At 52.7% G+C, this 19225-nt stretch overlaps 6 protein-coding genes across 6 annotated transcripts; 1 reads left to right on the top strand and 5 right to left on the bottom strand.

Annotated features, from left to right (window-relative positions):
* Positions 1-337: 337 nt before the first annotated feature.
* NCS57_00284000 (uncharacterized protein) lies at positions 338-1162 on the bottom strand (the record flags this gene model as incomplete). Its single annotated transcript, XM_053052858.1, has 2 exons — positions 338-831; positions 907-1162. 2 exons carry the CDS (start codon positions 1160-1162, stop codon positions 338-340), a joined length of 750 nt encoding a protein of 249 aa, XP_052918104.1.
* A 3130-nt stretch (positions 1163-4292) lies between these two features.
* On the top strand, positions 4293-4863 carry NCS57_00283900 (HNHc domain-containing protein; the record flags this gene model as incomplete). Its single annotated transcript, XM_053052857.1, has 3 exons — positions 4293-4551; positions 4613-4646; positions 4728-4863. The coding sequence occupies 3 exons, from the start codon at positions 4293-4295 to the stop codon at positions 4861-4863; spliced, it is 429 nt and encodes a 142-aa protein (XP_052918103.1).
* A 1556-nt stretch (positions 4864-6419) lies between these two features.
* Positions 6420-7234, bottom strand: NCS57_00283800 (Helicase C-terminal domain-containing protein; the record flags this gene model as incomplete). The annotated part of the gene is made up of 3 exons (XM_053052856.1): positions 6420-6714; positions 6873-6897; positions 6991-7234. The coding sequence occupies 3 exons, from the start codon at positions 7232-7234 to the stop codon at positions 6420-6422; spliced, it is 564 nt and encodes a 187-aa protein (XP_052918102.1).
* A 469-nt stretch (positions 7235-7703) lies between these two features.
* On the bottom strand, positions 7704-10239 carry NCS57_00283700 (uncharacterized protein; the record flags this gene model as incomplete). The annotated part of the gene is made up of 6 exons (XM_053052855.1): positions 7704-7826; positions 7875-8544; positions 8599-8716; positions 9169-9670; positions 9715-9950; positions 10071-10239. 6 exons carry the CDS (start codon positions 10237-10239, stop codon positions 7704-7706), a joined length of 1818 nt encoding a protein of 605 aa, XP_052918101.1.
* A 1337-nt stretch (positions 10240-11576) lies between these two features.
* NCS57_00283600 (Helicase ATP-binding domain-containing protein) lies at positions 11577-13984 on the bottom strand (the record flags this gene model as incomplete). The annotated part of the gene is made up of 6 exons (XM_053052854.1): positions 11577-11699; positions 11752-12439; positions 12501-12786; positions 12894-13389; positions 13437-13733; positions 13787-13984. The coding sequence occupies 6 exons, from the start codon at positions 13982-13984 to the stop codon at positions 11577-11579; spliced, it is 2088 nt and encodes a 695-aa protein (XP_052918100.1).
* Positions 13985-14922: 938 nt separating this feature from the next.
* Positions 14923-16538, bottom strand: NCS57_00283500 (uncharacterized protein; the record flags this gene model as incomplete). The annotated part of the gene is made up of 5 exons (XM_053052853.1): positions 14923-14978; positions 15038-15322; positions 15366-15880; positions 15959-16434; positions 16488-16538. 5 exons carry the CDS (start codon positions 16536-16538, stop codon positions 14923-14925), a joined length of 1383 nt encoding a protein of 460 aa, XP_052918099.1.
* Positions 16539-19225: the final 2687 nt, after the last annotated feature.

Below are 19225 nucleotides of genomic sequence, written 5' to 3'. Positions count from 1 at the left end.
GGATGGCGTTAGCCATGAAGCCGACCCAGGAACAAAGAGTTCCCATGTCTGAAACGGCATGTCGCGAAGCAAATTTCGGGAAGTTGAAGTGATTTCTGGAAATGGGGGCATTTCTGCCTTGATAGAGGGGTAGAGAGCGACAAATCTAGATGCAGATTTATTTCCACGTGACTGAGTTTCATGATCAGCTTGTTTCTCCCCGACCTGGAGATGGAATACTTACCAGTAAACGGTCCCGGTAGGAAACGGCGTACTGCATCACCAAGAGGAGTCGCGCCCTGGAAGTCAAGTGGTTAGTTATAATCCCCAGAGTGGAAGAAACCATCGCGTACTTTGATCAATAATGATCTTCAATGGGGAGAACCTGCCAACCACGCGCAGCAACGGTATTGGTGAGCGTGTTCATTTCGTCCACGATCGTGCTAGCCAGGACAACGGTCTTCATCTTGGTGGGCCAATCCTCCTTGGGAATTATGGGACCATGCTGGGTACCCATCTTGGAGAAATGAACAACGCGGCGCCGTGCCAGAGTCAGGAGGTATAGGCGATTGTAGGTCTCGACGCGTTTAATCTCGGACTTATCATAATGGGCGACGCAAGCGTTATAAGCGCTAGCCTTATCCTCAAACCGAGTGAAATCAATCATGGAGACACTCATCTTCCCTCTTTTGTTGCCCTTGCAGTAATAAGAGACAGTGCGATCCTCACGGTTGAGGGTTATGCCTAGGTAGGCGGGGGTTTGATCTTGGTCGGAGTTTGTGGACCGGATCAGGTCATCTTGACCAGAGTTCTTCATGCGTATATCGAAGAGGGGAGTACTGATGACGCCCACTTCGATTTGGGTGTCATGGGGGGTTTGTTTCTCTCCCTCTGGGTAGGGGTTGACTGTTGCCCTAGAGTCCTAACCTCGGAAAACAGCCTCCCAGAATGACCGATACATGTTGACAGTCATGACGAGAGGCTCGGAGCGGCCTCTATGATGGGAGCACCACTTTACTAGAATGTCGTGGGCCGTGGACGTCTCGGCACTCGAGAGGTCGGAGGGCTTGGAGATGAGGCCTCTGGGTGCTCGTTCTTCGGTGTTGTTGGGCTCGAGTATCATATCCTTCAGGGTGATGGGGACGGGGGTGGGTGTATATTCCACTGGTTCCAGGGCAGGCATGATGAGAGCGGGTTGAGAGGTGACGAAGAAGGGAAGTGGTTTGGGTGAGGGTTGATTTGGAGGAGGAGGTTGGAGGGGTCGCTTGACGTTTGACAGGTTCAGCCTTGTGGGGCTCAGAGAGCCGAAGACCAGGGCTGGGAGCCCCACACACACCAGCCGGCCAAATAAAACTACGTCACCAGTTCAAGCGCGCTTCGGCTGCGGTAATGAAACGATGGCTACGAGAGTAGATAAAATTAATAAAATATTATTTAAATATTTAATAATTATGAGAAATCATTATGATGACTTAGAATTAATTTTCTAGTGGGCTTATACTCATAATTTGACAATTATCCTACAGGCTTTTGGAAGAGCCAGAGTACCTTTCCCTGACTGTGTCTTGGTTATTTTGACTTCCCAGGGGGCAAGCTCAGGCTAACGCAGGTCCGGAGTACTGGTAACTGTTCGCCCAGGGTCCCTGAGGAGAGTGGGACAACCCCACCTCAGACCCTGGGAGATCTTGAAGAGCTCTCCTTCTCCCATCTCAATTCCGTGATGGCACACAGTTCTCGTTTCTACGTGCAGTAAATCCGTTGTTTCTGGGTAAAGGTAATCACACAGCCGGCCTTATCTGCCGGAATCCGACCACATTTGCGTACGAGACCGACGAATGTAGCATTGTCTGGATATATGAGCTAACTTGACATCTAAGTCGAGCCTTGCCAGCAAACCGCGGGTGGAACATCATGAAAATCCCAGAACAACAAAAAGACTTTTGCCATTGCTGAGAATAATCAGCACAGAAAGGTGCAGGCTGCTTCGGACCGTGACAAACTTTCGTCCCACTCTAAATGTTATGACCACGATCTCCTCCACGACCACGACCCCCTCCACGGGAACTGCCTCGTTGGCAGGACCTTTTTGACCTTGGTGGAGCTTTTCGTACAGAGTATTGGGCATATCCGGAGGAGCTGGTGGCTGAGCATCCGGACTCCTTGGATCGGCTCTGACAACATCGCCGTCACGGACCTCACCTGTTGCCGGATCACAGTACTCGAAACCAAACTCGACCCATCCCACTTCTTCCAATTTCCCGGCTGCACCCACTCCGTCTTGATCGTATGGCCGTGCAACTCCCACTCGCGAAAGCCATCGTAATCCCCCCAACTAGCGCCAGTTGACACCGGAGGTTGACTGCTCCTTGACGTTGAAGATCGAAGATCACTGGTGTCATCGCTTGGTTCCAAGAACTCCTGGGATACAGAAATTGGAGGCGGGTCCAGACGATCTAGCTGTCGGCCAGGCTGCCATGTCAGCCCCTCGGATTCGCACCAGAGCTTTATGGCAGTTGGGAAGATCCGCGGCGTATCCTCGAGTACACAAGAGGCGTTGAAGCGGTCAGACACCCTGTCGATCGGGCGATTGTCTCTGTCTTTCGGGGGGTCGGTAGGCCTTTCCGCTCGAAACCACTGCTTCTAGCCGTCGGCTTCGTACTTGGGCAGGTCTTCTAGGTCGATGAGTTCGACCTGGGGTGAACCCCCCCCCTCTCGCGAGACATAAACCGTCCTTTTGGTACGATCGATGTCCGGGAAGTCAGGTCGGGGAACTCGCTGGGCGCGCACGCGAGTCCTCAACAACAGCCGGAGAAAGAAATGCACCATCCCTCTCTAGCTCTTCGGAAAAAGCTTCAAGATCAGCTCGGGCCGCAGCGTCGACCTGTTCCGCAGTGTTGTCTGTCGGATGGAAGCACCATTGGCTGGGGTACAGCGACTGGTTCTGCGGTGGGTTGGAGGCAGCAGCGGCGTGAGCTAGAGAAGGGCGCAAGGTGGAGGAGGATGGCTTGGAGGGTTTAGCTATGCATGAGCCTGTGAAGTATCGCACTTACGATGTTGTCGTTCGACGCATCGCGGGCGCCAGGGCTCTTGTCAGAAGATATATCTGCTCTATGTTAGGCTGGTGCAGCATTGACTCCTCAATTGTACCCAGTTCAAATCATTTGTGCGCCTGACAGTAGCTGGCCCATCTGACCAGACAAACTTGATGTCAAACGAATGACGCAAGACACTGGATCTTGATCTCGAATAAATGGCGCGGGCCGTGGATAACGGTCTTCGTCTCGAACGTAAAGTCTCAAGCGTCGGGGGAGGGGATTGTGGCCCTTCTCGTAGCCTCAACCCTTGGGAGAGTTGTCGGTCGTGCGATCGCAACTGACATTGGCGCATGATGCTCGCACAGGATTCCGCTTCCCTTGTACTTGAAATTCCTCATTTCTTGGGAGGGACATTCTCGGGAACATGGCCCTGTCGGTAGATGACTTCTTGTGCCGGTGCTGCTTCCGTTCTCTGGGCGACCTTGGGGGTCCTCTTCATCCTTCTGAACTCTCACCCTTGATCGCAAAGGACTTTGGTCGGGGGGGATTGGAGCCATGGTAGCTGGCGACTGTCGTAGTTGCGACGCAAGCACCATGGGCCTTGACCCGATCTCCACGAAAGAGACTCCAGTCAAGTAGTTAGGGTTGATGTACTTGTTTCGTGTGGTTCTATACTCCTAACTAATGTTGTGCTCTTTGTTTTCGAGGGCCAGGCCGAGCCAGGCGGGATGACCCTCGTTGGCGTGAATCTCCCGGTCGGTGCTTTCGCCGCGTTGGCTTCTGCGCGCATTGAAGGTGCTAACGTTAGTAGAGACGGTGCCGAGAGAGACATATGGCCTAGCCGCCAGCTACCATGACTTCAGCCCCCTTAACCAAAGTCCTTTGCGATCGAGGGTGAACATTCAGAAGGATGAAGAGGACCCCAAGGTCGCCCTAACATTGGCTGACCTCAACTAGATACCTACAGACGGGCAGGGAACGACAGATTGCAGACCATTAGGCTTATTCTCATAAATCCTTATGAAGATCTCTTCAAATGGATTATACTATAGCAATCTTAGATTAGGATGAGATACTCTAAAGTACCTTAAGGTAAAGTTCATAAAATCCCTTCTAGCCACCTTAGGTTTCACGCCCGTTTTCACAAGCACCTCGAAACCTTCTGCGAAAAACAACAAACAAAACGAACGAACGAAGAAGAGTCTGGGTTTAATCTCTTCCTTCCTTCATCACTCACTTTCCTGATAACGCTTTTAATTCTATCACCCCAATATCACCATGGCAGACCCCGCGTATCAGGAGCCCAGCGACTTAGTCCCGCTAGAGGATGTCACAATCAGGACCGAGTACGCGTTGAAGATCCAGAAGAGGATCCAGCGAATGCCTTGGGGCAAGGATTTCCGCCTCAACAATGTTCATCTCGCCATGTTTGCCATCGCGCCTCTATCGATCTTTCGGAATGGCATGCTCTCAGATGGGGTCACAGCTTCGGTAGTGCACCAACTCCTCGAGGCCCTACCTCCGCTGATAAAGCACTGTGAGTGTCTATGCCCTTTCATCCATACTCCGGGGAAAGAAACTAACGTGCGCGATTATAGTCCTGGGGCGATGGCCTGATAAAGCTTATGACAAGTATTTAGCATCGCATTCCGGCATACCCGCCGCTCCCAGAAGGACCACATAAGCGACCCGAGGGAGCGCCAGGGAACGTAGTACCAAAGCGCTCGACAAGATCCGCGAGCAGTTCCAGCAGCTGGGGCTCGAAGGACCCGAAGAAGATGATATTGCCGACATGACATTTGTCCTCGACGAAGAAAAGAGGAGGAACAGCTCTGCTGTATCGGCATAATACCTAGGCATTTGAGCCCGAAAAATGCTTGCGCCCACCACTTGTGGAGAAGCGGGTTCATGCAAATGGTATTCCAGACGTGGTCTGAACTGCCTGGCGCATCGGGGTTTGCGAGGAGTATACTCTTTTCGTCCGACCAGGTTGTCCCCATTAACGCGGTGGTGGCTCCGTAGACATACTGTGTCTTTTTGATGTTGTATTGCGTCGAGTTCCATGAGAATGGAATGATATGGCAGACTTCGGGGTCGCGGGCGCTTGTTAGGACGCACTTGTTCTTATCGCGACTTTTGCAGGCCTCCGGTTGAGGGTAAATCTATCGTCGAAATTCAGTTCCGATGTATGCCACGCAGCAAAAGGACCCCTACAGCCTCATGCAGTGAGAACGATATGGAGAAGATGGTAGATGAGGTGAAGGCTTTCGCTGAAGGTGGGAGCCTTCCGGTCATCCCAGAGCACCTGAGCTGTCCACTGTTATCTGGACACACCTTTCACGTCGAGATGCCAGCCGAGGACGCCGGGCGATTCAAAGATATGCTGGATCTTCAGTGGGCGTGTATTGTCGTCGCAGCTCTCTCTGGTGCCGCAGAACATCCGCATCTCCTTCCCGATCACCCAAGATGGGGGGATCCAGACATGCGTACTCTGGCATGTTTGACCAACTGATTCTTGGAGAACATGTGGGCCAGCCACCACCTGGATGTGGGTGTGAGATCGGGTGAGTGTGGCAGTTTCTGGGTCGCTGCCGACGTATTTCGATGTATCCTATCCTCAAAATACGCTGTTAAAGAACGCTTCGTACATGCTTACGGTGACGGCGATTGGCTCAACGCCACCTCCATGGCAGCGAGATAGTCTCAATATCTTAAAGCGGCCGTTGACAGTATCATCTAGAGTGATTCGGGGCCAATTCCCGCTTCGCCGGCGCAGCCAGATTTGACAAGCTTGGCGATATGACGACGAGCTAGACCAAGGAGCAGGCGCCTGTTGAAGTCATTGATTCGGTCTCTTTCGGCTTGATCGCGAACGTATATAAATCGACTTTCCGTCTTTGTGCCGGGTCTCTTCCTTTTGGTCGGGATGCGGTCCTCTGTTCACTTCCCGATCATAAGTCCCTTCCCCTCCTTACGTCTCTCAGCTGGTTCTTCGGGGATTGATAGCTCCCCCTCGATGATGTCCCATTGATTGAAGATGGCTCCCAAGAAGTTCGACATTGCTCTCAGCTCTCTGATGGCTGCTATCATAGTTGTTCAGACAAGTAAGCAAGGCGCTGCTGGCCTTATCCTGGAAAAGGGTGTACTCGACCATGGTGGGACTGATCCATTTTCCACCCTCCCTCTTGTTGTACCAGGTGATCACTTCATTGTCGAGGTTGAGGGTAAGGCCAAGATAGGCCGTTTGACCATCGTAGGGTGGGCGGGGCCGGACTGTTTCATGTTGGCCGCGCTCGATTCTGCAGCGGTTGAAAGCATTCATGCTGACGGTGCCAACCTCAATCGCCGAGTCCTCCAGGGTCGTGTCGCGAGGCTTACCGGGACCTTGACAAACTTCGAAGAATCCTATCCTTGGAAGACTGCCTGCCAGAAGTCCTGGTACATTTGTACAGTCACGGTGAGGGAGGGTCGCATATCGCCTCCGAAGGAACGACGAGCCCACGCCCGGAGAAGGTCCATGGCTGTACCCTTCTCCTCGGAAGTGAGGTCATAGGGCTTGACGATGATAGCTGTTGCCGCCCTCAGCTCTTGGAGCCCGCTGGGGTAAGCCTCTGGCATTGGCGGGTCGATGAAATCGAACCGCGCCACTTCGTCGACGCCCAGATCCTTCAGTTGAAGGATCTTGTCGGCCACTTCGTCACTGTGGACGCCCAGAGGGGTGTCTCATAAGAGGCCATTGTGTAGGGGCGGTAGCAAATGCCTGGCCCAGACCGGCCAGCACGGCCAGCTCGTCGTCGGGCTGATGCCTTCGAGATGGGAGCCGTGAGCAAGGTGGTCATTCCCACACAGGGATTATACCCAGCCTTCTTCTCTTTCCCCACGTCTTTGATCCATAGTTAGCTCGATACCCTCATCATCCGAAAGAACTAGAGTAAAATAAATGGGGGACAAAAGCAATAGCTAGGGAATCACATACCGATGACATAGACAACCCCTGGGATCGTCACACTAGCTTCTGCAACGTTGGTCAAGACGATGCATTGCTGGAAGTGTGACTTGCTCATTGCAAGACGCTGGGCCTCGGAAGGGAGGGCAGAGTAGAGGGGTAAAACCAGGAGACTTGGCACCCTGCGACGGATCATCGCACATGCTTCCTCGATCTCCTGAGTTGTGGTCAAGAACAAGAGGATATCTTCCTTGGGCTTCTTCTTGACAATCATCTCCACCACACGGTAGGCGCAGGTCAAGTAATTCGGTGTTGCTTCCTTCAGGTACTGAATCTGCACGGCGCAAGGGCCCGAAAGCCGTTCTGGGTGTTGAAGTACTGAGTAAACTTCTCAAGGTTGATAGTGGCTGACATTACCACAGCCTTGAAGCCGTCGCGGTAGTCCATGACGTGTTTCAGCAAAGCCAATACCACGTCGGTGGCCTAGTCTGTCAAGACGTATTTTCGATCGGACTGGGTTCCGTAGTCAATTCGTTTCTCCTCTACTGAGAGAAAGGGTTGATATCCTATAGCGATGACGCCGGCCATGTAGCTTTCCTAGGGACCAACAAGAGTTCCAACGTCTAAGGCGAATGCTGCGAGACAAAACTGCGAGATTCAGAGTTGTCTACTCATAATGAGAGTGTCGCGAGGCGTACCCTCTCTTTCACGGCAGGCATCGTCTCTCGGAACATGGATGCCAGCTACAAAGAGCGCGATGCCCTTGTGGCTCGGGCCAGGTCGAGGGAGGCCTTGACATATGGGTACTTCAAGGTTTCCCCATCGAAATTGTACGCCAGGTTTTTCTCCTGGAAGTGCTCGAGGTCCTGCAACAAATTAGCGGCTTACTTGAAGGAAAAATAACCACAACTTACCATAATCCAGACCGGGTCGATAGCTGTTACGTATCTCATTCCGGCGAAGGAAATGTGATCACATATGACCCACTCATACTTCTCGCCGACCAGGCAGCTATCTGGCTTGGGGAGGACTGGCTGGTTCTCGTGGACAGTCTTGTAGGTGCCCCTTCTTTCCAGATAGACGACTTTGTGATAAAAGTCGGCCGCCAAGCTCTGACGGATCTTCAACCCAAAGTCCGGGTCGGAAGGCTCCAATGCCAGCACAGGCTCATTGTCGAGCATGCGTTTGGACACGCTTGGCATCAGGCCGTTTCGCATCTTGAGGGCCTGCTCTGCAACCTTCGGGTTGATGAACGACATTCGACACCATCTAGCCAGCTTGTCTTCATCACTGGCAGACTCGATGTGGCGATGAATGTAGCTGTGGAAAGCGTTCAGTCGTGCCAAGTGGTCGGACTTGGCATCGGGGTATTGCTGCCGAATAACGTCGGCGACGTATCGCGGCGCATTGGGCCGCATGGTGATGTCGTCCTGCGTGCTGAGAAGGCACGCGGCGGTGACAATCTCGGCGAGACAGCCGAGCTCCTTGACCTTGAGGAACGCATTATACCAGGCAGTGTCCACAGGCATACCCACTACCATAAAGCCCTTTGTCGTGAGCTTGGCATCGGCATCAATATACTCCCTAGTTTATATATCAGTATAAAATGTGAAAGAGGCGGCCACGCCCAAGACCCACAAGGCACGGAGCTCATAGAGAGCCCGGAGCAGTGTCTCTGCATGGGGACCGTCAACAAAGTTCAAGTTGGAGATTTTGTGAAAGCCGCAAGATTTCAGAACCAGAACCTCTTCCATGACTTCGCTTGTTAGCATTCCAGGAGGTGTGTTTGCCATGAGGGACTTGTCGAAGAAGTCTGTGGTATAAAGACGGTAGCGTATACCGTCCTGTATGGGACCAGCACGACCAGCTCGTTGTCTAGCTGAGGCCTTCGAGATGGGAGCCGTTAGGACCGTTTTCATTCCGGCTTGAGGGACGCAATCATACGGCTTCTGGAGTCCGGTATATATAAACAACGGAAGACTCTTAGAAGGGGCCTTGATTAGTTTCAGCATAAAGATAAGTACATAGTTAGAAGGGATTTTATGAACTTTACCTTACTTTAGAGTATCTCCTCCTAATCTAAGATTACTATAGTATAATCCATTTGATGAGATCTTAATGAGGATGGACCTAATGGTCTACAGTCTGTCGTTCCCTGTCTATAGGTAGTTCAGCTAATGTTGGGGGCCATACCCTGGCATGACATACCGATCGCGAATGTAATGCCATCAATAGCCAAACTGTTCTCGGCGGTATTTATCGAGAGAATGCACTTTCGACCCGTGTTGGTGTCCATGACATCCTCCATTTGGGCTCTTGAGAGCGACGAGTAGAGAGGCAAGACCTGGAGACCAGGCACCTTCTTCCTGATCAACCCGCACGTCTCCTCGATCTCCTGGACAGAGGTCATGAAGACCAAGATGCTTCCCTCGGGCTTGGTTTGCGTGATGTGGGCTACCGTTTCCAGCACCGCCTTCCGGTAATCAGGCGTCGCCTCCCGCAGATACTGAATCTGGACGGGGTAGGCGTGTCCCTCGGCGTGGAACACGTTGGACCCAGGAAAGTACCTGCTGAAGGTGGTAAAGTCGATCGTTGCCGAAATGACCACGACCTTGAGGTCTGGCCGCATTCCCATCGCCTGCTTCAGGAGTGCCAAGAGAAGATCGGTGTTCTTGGTCCTCTCATGGGCCTCGTCCACCATCACGCAAGCCTGTAATCGTCAGGAGCCGTTCCTCTGACACGATTCCAACTTACATATCGGCTAAGCTCTCTATCAGAACGAAGCTCTTGCAGCAAAAGGCCGTCCATTAGGAACTTGAGTATCGTTCGGTCGTTGCTGGTGTTGTCGAACCGAACGGCGTAACCGAACTCGTCACCCAAGCCCACGTCGAGCTCCTGGGCCACGCGCCGGGCCACGCTGGTTACCGCAATCACCCTGGGTTGAGTGCAGGCGACAAGCAACAGCCAGTTCCTCCGACAGCGATGGTGACCTGAGACAGTTAGCCTAGCTGTTTATATGAGTGCGAAGAAGCAAGCACTTACTTGACCTGCGTGGTACGTGTCAAGGAATTCTTGACAAGCCTCCTCTTAGCAGACTGGGAGCCGGTTACGGCGCTGGGCAAGGCCTTCAAAGTAGGCCTGGCAGTGCGGCTTGCTGACCGCGAACGGGTTAAGGTGTCCGTCTTCGAGGCGCATGGCCTCCCGCGCAGTGGTCTCGTTGCGCTTGAGGCTGTCAGCAGGGACAGGATTATGCTGCTCCTGAATTTTCACGGGCTCCATGGTCGTGGTGTTGTTTGTGGTTGTGCTGATCGAATGCGGGTGTGTGTGTGTCGGGGGGTAGAAAGTAATGATGGTATTTTGTTCTCGCATCTCACCCGGCTGGGTGCTCCGTCGAGTGGCAGCGGTGGCGAAGATAATGGCTTATATATAGGTAGGTATGTAGGTGGTGGAAAGAAGAATGAGATTTTTCATCGGGTAGGGCAGGAATTTATATCCTCAACGGAGTCAGACTGTGAACCACGTGCATTGTTTGATTGAAACCAACCCGGTTGGCTGCAGTGTCCGCCGTTGGCAGGAGCAGGCCGCCGATTAACATCACGTTGGTGACCAAACAGCAGCTTGCAAACTGACAATCCAATTCAGCAACCTAAACAGCTTACAACACCTATTGGTTTCAATAGGTTTCCCCATGTTTACGTTTTGAAGCAAACAAGTTGGGCGAGTTTGCTGCAAAATCGCCATCTAGACGGGCGGCTGTTGCGGCTGCTATTGTAGGAGGCCCAAGAGGGTTGCCGTCCCTCCGCTCTCGCCTGGTATCGGCAGAGGCGGGCTCTTTCTAGACCTCAAAGATAGTGGAGGTTAATATTAAGAACTGCTGCCAGCTTCATTACTCGTGTTCCTAAGCATAAGAGCGTTGACAGGATAAAGGCTATGGATGATTAGGGAGGTGAAATTTAGGCGGCACGAGTCACGACAGTAGAGATTTTTGGTCTGGCACATGATGAGAAAACAGCCTTGCTACTTCGCAATGTTCATAAAGAAAGATTCTCTAATCTACAGAGCACTTGGTGCCCTCTACCTAGCTACGTAAATTGGCCGGTCTTAGCCTCACCAGGAGCCAAACACTCCTGGTCACTGACCCAGAACACCGCGTGAAGGTGCCGGCCATTGCTCTGGTGCCTCCGCAAAGGTCCCGGGGGGGCCTTTACATCATCGGCGAAATGAAAACAGCAACAAGGACTCAGACAACCGAAAACTCTCATAGTCCGTTCAAGGCTGGATGGCGTTAGCCATAAAGTCTTGTGAGGCAAGAGAGAAATCGTATCGGTCAAAAAAAGAAAGAAAGCGCCGCGAGGCGTAACTGTCTTGGTTGGATAGGCATTCGTCGCTTCGATGCCTCATCGCGATGGGGATGTCGTCAAGCCGGTAGTGCTTCGAAAAGGGGGTGCCGTTAGGCCCGCCGTTTTTCTAAGTGTGAGGATACCGTAAGCCCATAGCTGTTCAAAAAAGGGGTGCTGTTAAGCACATTGCTGTAAAAATGATGCTGTATAGCCCATCGTTCTTCGGAAGATGCATGCCGCAAGGCTCATCGTACTCCAACAGGGATGTGCATGCCGCTAGGCAGACTCCAAGTTAGCCTTAGCTCTGGCCCGGTCAAGGGAGGCCTTGACATCGGGGTTCCTCAGCGTGACTTGGTCGTATTTGCGCGCCAGGTTGTGGTCCTGGAAGTGTTGACGTTTCTATTCCTTGTTAGTTGAATGTTGGATTAAAATCAAGAGGCAATAAACGTACCATGATCCATTCGGGGTCAATGGCTGTGATGCAGTGCATATACTGGATCCCAGCGTAGCGGATGCGATGGTAGATTACCCACTCCCACGACATGCCGATGAGGCAGCTATCTGGTTCAAGCGCGACTGGGTAGTTCTCGTGGACGGTCTTGTAGATGCCATCGCCCTTGCTGCTGAGAATCGCAGTCTTGTGGCAGAAGCCAGCTGCCAAGCATTGACGAACCTTCGCGCTGAACTCCGGGTCGCGGGGGTCGAGAGTCAGCACCGGGCCCCCATCGAGCATGTGCTGCGAAACCTTTGTCATCAGTCCGTCTCGCATGAGTCTGGCCTCCTCGGCAACCTCCAAGTTTATTGCCCGGCTCTGGCACCAGTTGGCCAGCTCTTCTTCGTCGGAAAAGATGTCTCGGCGGCGGAGGTAGGCAAGGAAGGCGTTGAGTCGAGCCAGGTGGTCGGAATCAGGGTGACTGAAGTACTGTCGCTTGACATCGACGTTGTATCGCTGCTCATAAGGCCTCACGAAGAGATCTTCCTGCGAACTAAGTAGGCAGGCGATGGTGACAATCTCACTCATACACCCGAGCACCTTCGCCTCAAGGAAAGCGTTGTACCAGGCAGGGTGGATAGGAACAGGCATGCACGCGGCGGTGGCACCATTTTGAGTGAGGTTGGTATCGCCATCAATGTAGCCCCTATTTTTCCATGTTAGTGCATCATGCCAGATATGAATGCCTCAGTCTAGTTAGTACTTACAAAGCGCGGAGTTCAGCCAAAGCTCGCAGCATCGTCTCTGCATGAGGGCGGTCGACAAAGTTGAAATCCGAGATCTTGTGATACCCACAGCATTTCAGCACCAAGACCTCCCTTGTCATCTCGCTTGCATGGATTGCGAGATGGTTGTTGGGGGGGCAGATCCGATCGAAGGTGTGCTTGCTATAAAGGCGGTAGCAGATGCCACCCTGCTGCTCCCGACTCACTTGGGCGGCTCGCAGCTGGGCTGCAGGCTTCGGGATCGGGACCGTCATCAGGGTATACATCCCTACACGTGGGTTATACCTGACTTGCCTGCATCTGCCCTTGTCTTGGATCTCTAGTTAGTCTATCAAGTAGGAGGAAAGGGGAGATTGTGGTGAGAGCATCACGTACCGATCACATAGGTGATCTCAGGGATCTTCACACTGACTTCAGCCAAGCTGGTAGTGATGAAACACTTCTGGGCCTCAGAATCCTGTAGTGCTTCGAGCGATGAGGGAGCTTGACACAAGGGGATGGCCTGGAGGGTGGGTACATCCCGGCCGAGCCTCTCACAGGCTCCCCGGACCTCCCGATCCGAGGTCAGGAACAAGAGGATGTTCCCTTTGGGCTTGGACCTAGCGATCATCCGAATAAGGCTGCAGGCGGTGGCCAGGGCCTCGGGCGTTTCCTCCTGAAGGTATCGGATTTGGATGGCGTTAGCCCGCTCGGCAGCACGGAAGACGTTGCTAGTGTCGAAGAACTTGGTAAACTTGTCAAGGCTGGCATTGACGTCTGAGACGATAACAACCCTCAAGTCCTCGCGGGCCCGCGCGGCATGCTTGAGCAAAGCCATCACCATATCGGTCGCCAGGGTTCGCTCATGTGCCTGATCAACGACAATGCATCCCTACTATTATCAGATAAAACCTAGACTCGGAACGGGGCATAACTTACATATTCATCGAGGCCGGGGTCACGCATAAGCTCCTGCAGCAAGAAGCTGTCGGTCAAGAACTTCAGGCGCGTGTCCTCGCCGCTGCGGTCGCTATCGTCGGTATGGATCTGGCATCCAACGATGCCGCCAAGGGGAAGCTCCATTTCGCTGGCAACCTGAGCTGCCGCACTGGATGCAGCAGATCCGCGAGGCTGGGTGCAGCCGACGATCTTGCTGTGCATCCATTCATCAAATAGGATGAACTGTACGAGCTGCGTGGTCTTGCCGCAGCCCGCGTCCCCGACAACGATGGTGACCTAGGAACGAAATATCAGCACGGAAAGCCCGCAGACAAGAGGTATACACTTACTTTTTCTCTCGAGTGAAATCGCTCGAGAAACTCCTGGCGCTTCTCGGGACTGCACATCGGGTATTGCTCGCGGCGCCTCTTGAGGTCCGCAAAGTAGTCGGCAGAGTGCAGGTTGCCGGGCAGAAAGGGGTTTTTGGCAGCGTCTTCGAGTGCCATGGCCTGCTCGGCCGTCGTGAGACCCCACAACATGGATTCCATGGTTATGGACTATGGAGATTGAGATGGTGGGAGAGCAGAAAGAAATGTTGCGATCGCGGTGGTGGTGGTTGTTGCGCGATGGCCTTGGTGATGCTGCGATTTTGCCTCAACGAGATTTTTTGAGGGCACAAAAATGAAAACAAACAGTTGACCAGAATTCACGTGATGAACCTCAAGCTGAAGCCCTGTCGGTTGCTTGATCTCTGCCCGAGGGGAAAGTTGTCCGGTGAAGAACTGGCTACCAGCTGGCCGGCAGTGCTGGGAGTTACCGACGATCAGAGATTTTTCCAACTTTGTTATTTCTCACGCTAATGAGGGGCATCATAGAGCCTCTTTGCCAAGGTAACCAGTACCAAATCTGATTTTAGGGCTCACACTTGAAAGTGTATCACGCAGCCAGGGGGTGGTCAGGACATCTACATTTTCATAGAACAACACTTCAGTTGTACAAGCGGGACAGGGCAGAGGTGTCGAGGTAAGAACTAATAACTGGATGAGGCAGTTGAGCACTCAATTGAAGCCTACAGCAAGCACAGTAAATGAAAGAATATTTATACACATAACCTGCGATCATCTGTCTTGATTAGGGAGAAGCCCTGGTTCCAAGCGGAACACTACATACGAAAACCCTAACTAAGACCTGACCGACTCGTAAAAAAGAGCTCGTACACAATCATACCAATTCTGGCCATACTAGCGGGATGTCGCGAGGCATACTCCAGAGTCTGGGGCAGAAAGGTACGGAACAAAGTTGTGAAAAGGAAAGGAAAAGATGCCGCTAAGCATGTAACAAAAGCAAGAAACCTCTTCGCGTCATGAGAGTAAAGCTGGTTAACAAGGATGCCGTTAGGCAGATAGCCGAGATAACCAAGTTCTGCTCGCCATGACGGTACCGACATCGTTGAAGTTGATGATGGAAATTATCGACAAGCATGCCGCTAGGCATACGAGTAGAGAAGCATTGTCGTTTGTCCAGCAACTGAACTTCCAAGTGCTGCGTGTTGTATCGATGTGGGTGTTGTGCGAAGAGGCATGCTGCTAAGCAGTTGCCACTGTCCGAAGCAAAGACGTAGGCGGGGAGCGTCGTGGTAGTGGTGCATCTACCATGGGACAAATTGCTGGAAGTCTCCTCGTCCTCGACCCCGACCTCCTCTTCCTCGATCGCCTCGACCTTGATCTCCTCTTCCTTGGCCCCGACCTCGATTGACCTGGCCTGGGCCACCTCGACCCCAACCTCCTTGGCCTCGACCTCCTTGACCTCTTTGCCCTCCATGACCTCCTCGGGCTGCCTGACCTCCTCGAGCCCATCCCTGGGCTCCCCCTCGCTGGTTATCGGGCCTGGAGCCGGGGTTGAACTTTTGGTACAGCGTCTCGGGCGCACCATCCCAGCTTGAGGCTCTCTGATGACCCCCTGCGCCCTCGATGTTTCGCTGCGCATTCCGGTAGTCCGGCCGCACAATCACCCTGTCTACAATAATCTCGGCAGAGGGATCGTCGCTGTCAGCGACAAAAACAAACTCTCCCTCAACCTTGGGCTTCCAGTCTCCCCTTGGGACCCAAGTCTTGTCCACAGACCGCCCATGCGCCTGCCACTCGGTGTAGAGATCCCAGTCACCCCAGCCGAGGCCGATTCCGGGGGGTGGATGATGGTGGATGAAGTGACCATTCGACGTCAAGGATCGCACATCGGTCTGCTCGCCAGGAACCAGGAACTCCTCAGAGACGGACATGGGAGCAATGACCTCGTCCCTCTTCTCCTTCTTCTCGGGGAAGATCTGCTCTGGCATCCACTGCTTGTTCTCTCCGCGACACCACATCCCCATGGCGTTGCGGAAGATCCTGATCGTATCCGTATGCGGAGCAGAGGCAGTGAAAACGTCGCTCAGCATTTCAACGCTGCGGGTGTCTCGGTCGTTGGGGGGTTGCGTCGGCCTACGCCCGTGATGCCATTCCTCCTAGTCGTCGGCTTCATACTCGGGTAGGTCGTTCAGGGCGATGGTCTTGGTCTCCCGCTTCCCGTCCTTCATGCGGGTGATGCAGATTCTGATCTTGCTGGGGCTCTCGGAGCCATTCTCGAGCCCAAATTGCTGCTGGGAACGGACAAGCAGCTCGCCGTTGGGGCCCCTCTTGGTCTGCGACCAACCCTGTATCCCACGAGCCCGCAGCTCTTCGTCTTCGCGCTCGAGCTCTTCAAGGGCGGCTTGCTCGACATCTTGGGCGCTTCGGATGCCCGCCGCGCGACGCTCTCTTGGCGTGGCATCCTCGGAGCGGGGCCGTGCAGTGGGTGCCTCACGAGGAACAACGGGAGGGACAGCGGCACGCATGGGGAGGGCATAGGCCGGAGGAAGAGGGTTTCGTGGATGGGGACCGGGAGGGAGAGGGTTCTGAGGACGGGGACGGGGACGGGGGCGAGTGCTCGGGGATCCAGGCCGAGACTCCTGAGGAGCAGTCTTTGGGAGTGTTAGGTTTGAGGTCTGTCCTTGGGTCAGGACCGGGCACTTACGTTGCCAATCCAAGGAAGATCGGGGGCCTGGTGGTTCCAACGGCGCGACATATCTAATTTCTGTTAGAACAAGTGCATAGAGAATATACTAGGCTTATAGGAAGCGTCTTACTGCTTGCTAAAGTACCTGTGACTGTGCGGTGTGGTGATGATGATGATGGTGTTGCGCGAACGTGATAATTTTGTTGAATTTTTTTTGGAAACGGGGTAGTACATCTCCTCTAGATTCTCTTGGGAGCAGATAGAAGTGGGAGAAATTCTACTGCGTTTGTTTTGGGAGATTTTCCACGATTTGTGTTGGCACTGTCGGGCACTGCCAGCAGTTGGCACTCGTCCTCCAAGAGATACTGGTAACTCCTCAATAAAGGCAGAATAGTTTGACTGAGTAAGTTTATTTAATTCTATTCATGCTATAACTCCAAGTATGTATATGTTACTTAGCTTACTTTGATGTTTGTTACCTACCTACTATAGCATCTGTTATCTGGGTGGTGATACTGGTTCGTGAGTTGAGTCTGACCATTTAAACACACTGGCTCCTGAAAGGCTCGGGGGACTTTATTTAAGTTCCTATGGACTCTCCTCATCTTCGTATCGTCTCAGTAAAATGATGCCCTCTTGGTGGTTTCCTGTAGGGTTCTATGGCCTTGGCTGATCGTTCCCCTCTGCCTTAAATGGCGTCTTCTTTTTCTGTACATAAACTCTCGTGCCAGGGACAAAGAGCATTGGTCCAGAGCGCCAAAAAAGAAAAAAATAATTATGCAGTGAATCTATGCCTCTCGTGCATTTCACGACTTCGAATTTCTCACGATTGCGTCGGCAGATAAAAAGTTGCGAAGTGCCATCAACAGCCCAAGCCCATGTGGCTTTGCGGGCCCACATTTTTCGTTTATTTCGACCAACACCTGAGCCTTCCTCCTTCTCTTCTTCTCTTCCACAACTCTGTATGCCTAGCGGCATCCTTTTACTACCCGCCTACGAAGCAAGTGGTCAGGGACTTTGTGAAGGCAAACCCCGTGGCCAGCCTAGCGGCGTCCGTACGTACCGGTGAAGCAGCCCTGACTGTGGAGGCACTGGGTCACGACCTAACCAATCTTTGGTTTGCCGATGATACAAGGGCTCTTTGAGCCTTTGCGGAGGTACCAGAACGACGGTCGGCACCTTCACGTGGTGTTCTAGATCAGTAGCCAGGAGTCTTAGAGCTCTTAGTGAAGCTGAGACCGGCCAACTTATGTAGACTAGGTACCTGGTAGAGCACTCTGAGATACTCCGTAGTTGGTCATGATCCATCCAATGTCATTAGCCAGGAACAAGCGTGAACTAACCCCACAACCTTGAGCGACTCCTCCAAGCGGGACCCCATTGTCTTGGATCATGCCCCCACGCTTGTCCTCGCTAGCTCTCGATCGGCGCAACCCTCTCTTCGGGCCGTGTGTGACAGCTCAAGTCTCCGGCCGAGCCTGACTTGACCTCTTCTACCTGTCTACCGAGCGATGCGAACCCGCTGCATTATGACCATTCCTGCGGAATCGGCCACTTGACCGTCCCCAGGTGCAGCCTCCAAGCTCTTCTAGGTTTGACCCACCAGTTCGGCGCTGGCGAGACCCTTGGATCCACTCTTCACCCTGAAAGCGTGCTGGTGGGTGTTAAGTTTGCTCGCTCTAACTGTTTGCTCTCCAAACGTCTAACATCAAGAGTCAAAAGGGGTCCCATGACAGCCAGGCAGCAGAGCACTTCTATAAACCTGCATTGACTGGGCCGTGTCGGGAATCCGTGAATCACCAAAGCAACGGGGAGAATGAGGGGCCCTCCTAAGTCTCCCCATCCGACGGTATCGAGATGCATCTACCCTTGAGTAGGAAAGCGAATCCCTCTGTTTCGAGTTCATGTATTTTTTTTAGGTTCATGTCAGAGACAGGGTCCATTAGTCCAGGGGCGCCGAGAAGAATTGGTCTGTAAAGGCGCCGCCGCAGACATTTCAAGGCGTCAAATTCCTCACGAACGCCATGAATATCGGGAACAACCTTGATTGCCATAGAACTCAATGCCCATTTTGCAAGACTGTGCTGTAGAATCAGCGACCGAGTATAAGTTGGGATTAGGTCATGCTCTTCAACCAAGAGGCGTGGTGGCAGAGTGGTCTAATGCGATAGACTAGAAATCTATTCTCTTCGGAGGCGTCTGTTCGAATCAGGCCCACGTCGGTTTGTTTTTTGCTTTTTTGGTCTTTTTTTCTATCTACCTTGCGTTTTCTTCATCCTTTTTGGTGTTTTTGTTCACCATAGCAGCAGCTGTGCATGTCATTTTTGTTTCTCTGCGTTTTTTTCTAAGCCCTTGGTCCGAAAAGACTTGTGTCACTATCGCCACCACGTGTTTCTCTTGTCTCGCTTGGCCAAATGGCTCAAGCGACTATTGAAGGGGCTTGCTGATGGTGCTCTCGCCGATTTAACATGTGTAAGTTTATTATTCCTTGCTAGAGCCTTGAAAACCTTACACTGTTTCCCCTCGGAGGCTTGCATGATCCTATGTCGATGGTTTGCTAGTCTTGGACTTGACTGGTTGGTGCCTGAATACCCAGAGTCGCGGGTTTGTCTCAACGCCATCAGATCATTAAACCTGAGCACCTTCAATGTTTTGTTCGACACTGCGCCCGACAACAATTGTATCATTTGCCCATAATTAAATTTGGCAATCAGATCCAAGGCTAGCAATCATGATTGCAAAATTCATACATTTTC

This window comes from Fusarium keratoplasticum, chromosome 2 (assembly GCF_025433545.1).
Source record: "Fusarium keratoplasticum isolate Fu6.1 chromosome 2, whole genome shotgun sequence".
Taxonomy (NCBI): domain Eukaryota; kingdom Fungi; phylum Ascomycota; class Sordariomycetes; order Hypocreales; family Nectriaceae; genus Fusarium; species Fusarium keratoplasticum.
The sequence above is the reverse complement of the archived record's forward strand: the minus strand, read 5'-3'. Positions and strand labels throughout refer to the sequence as shown.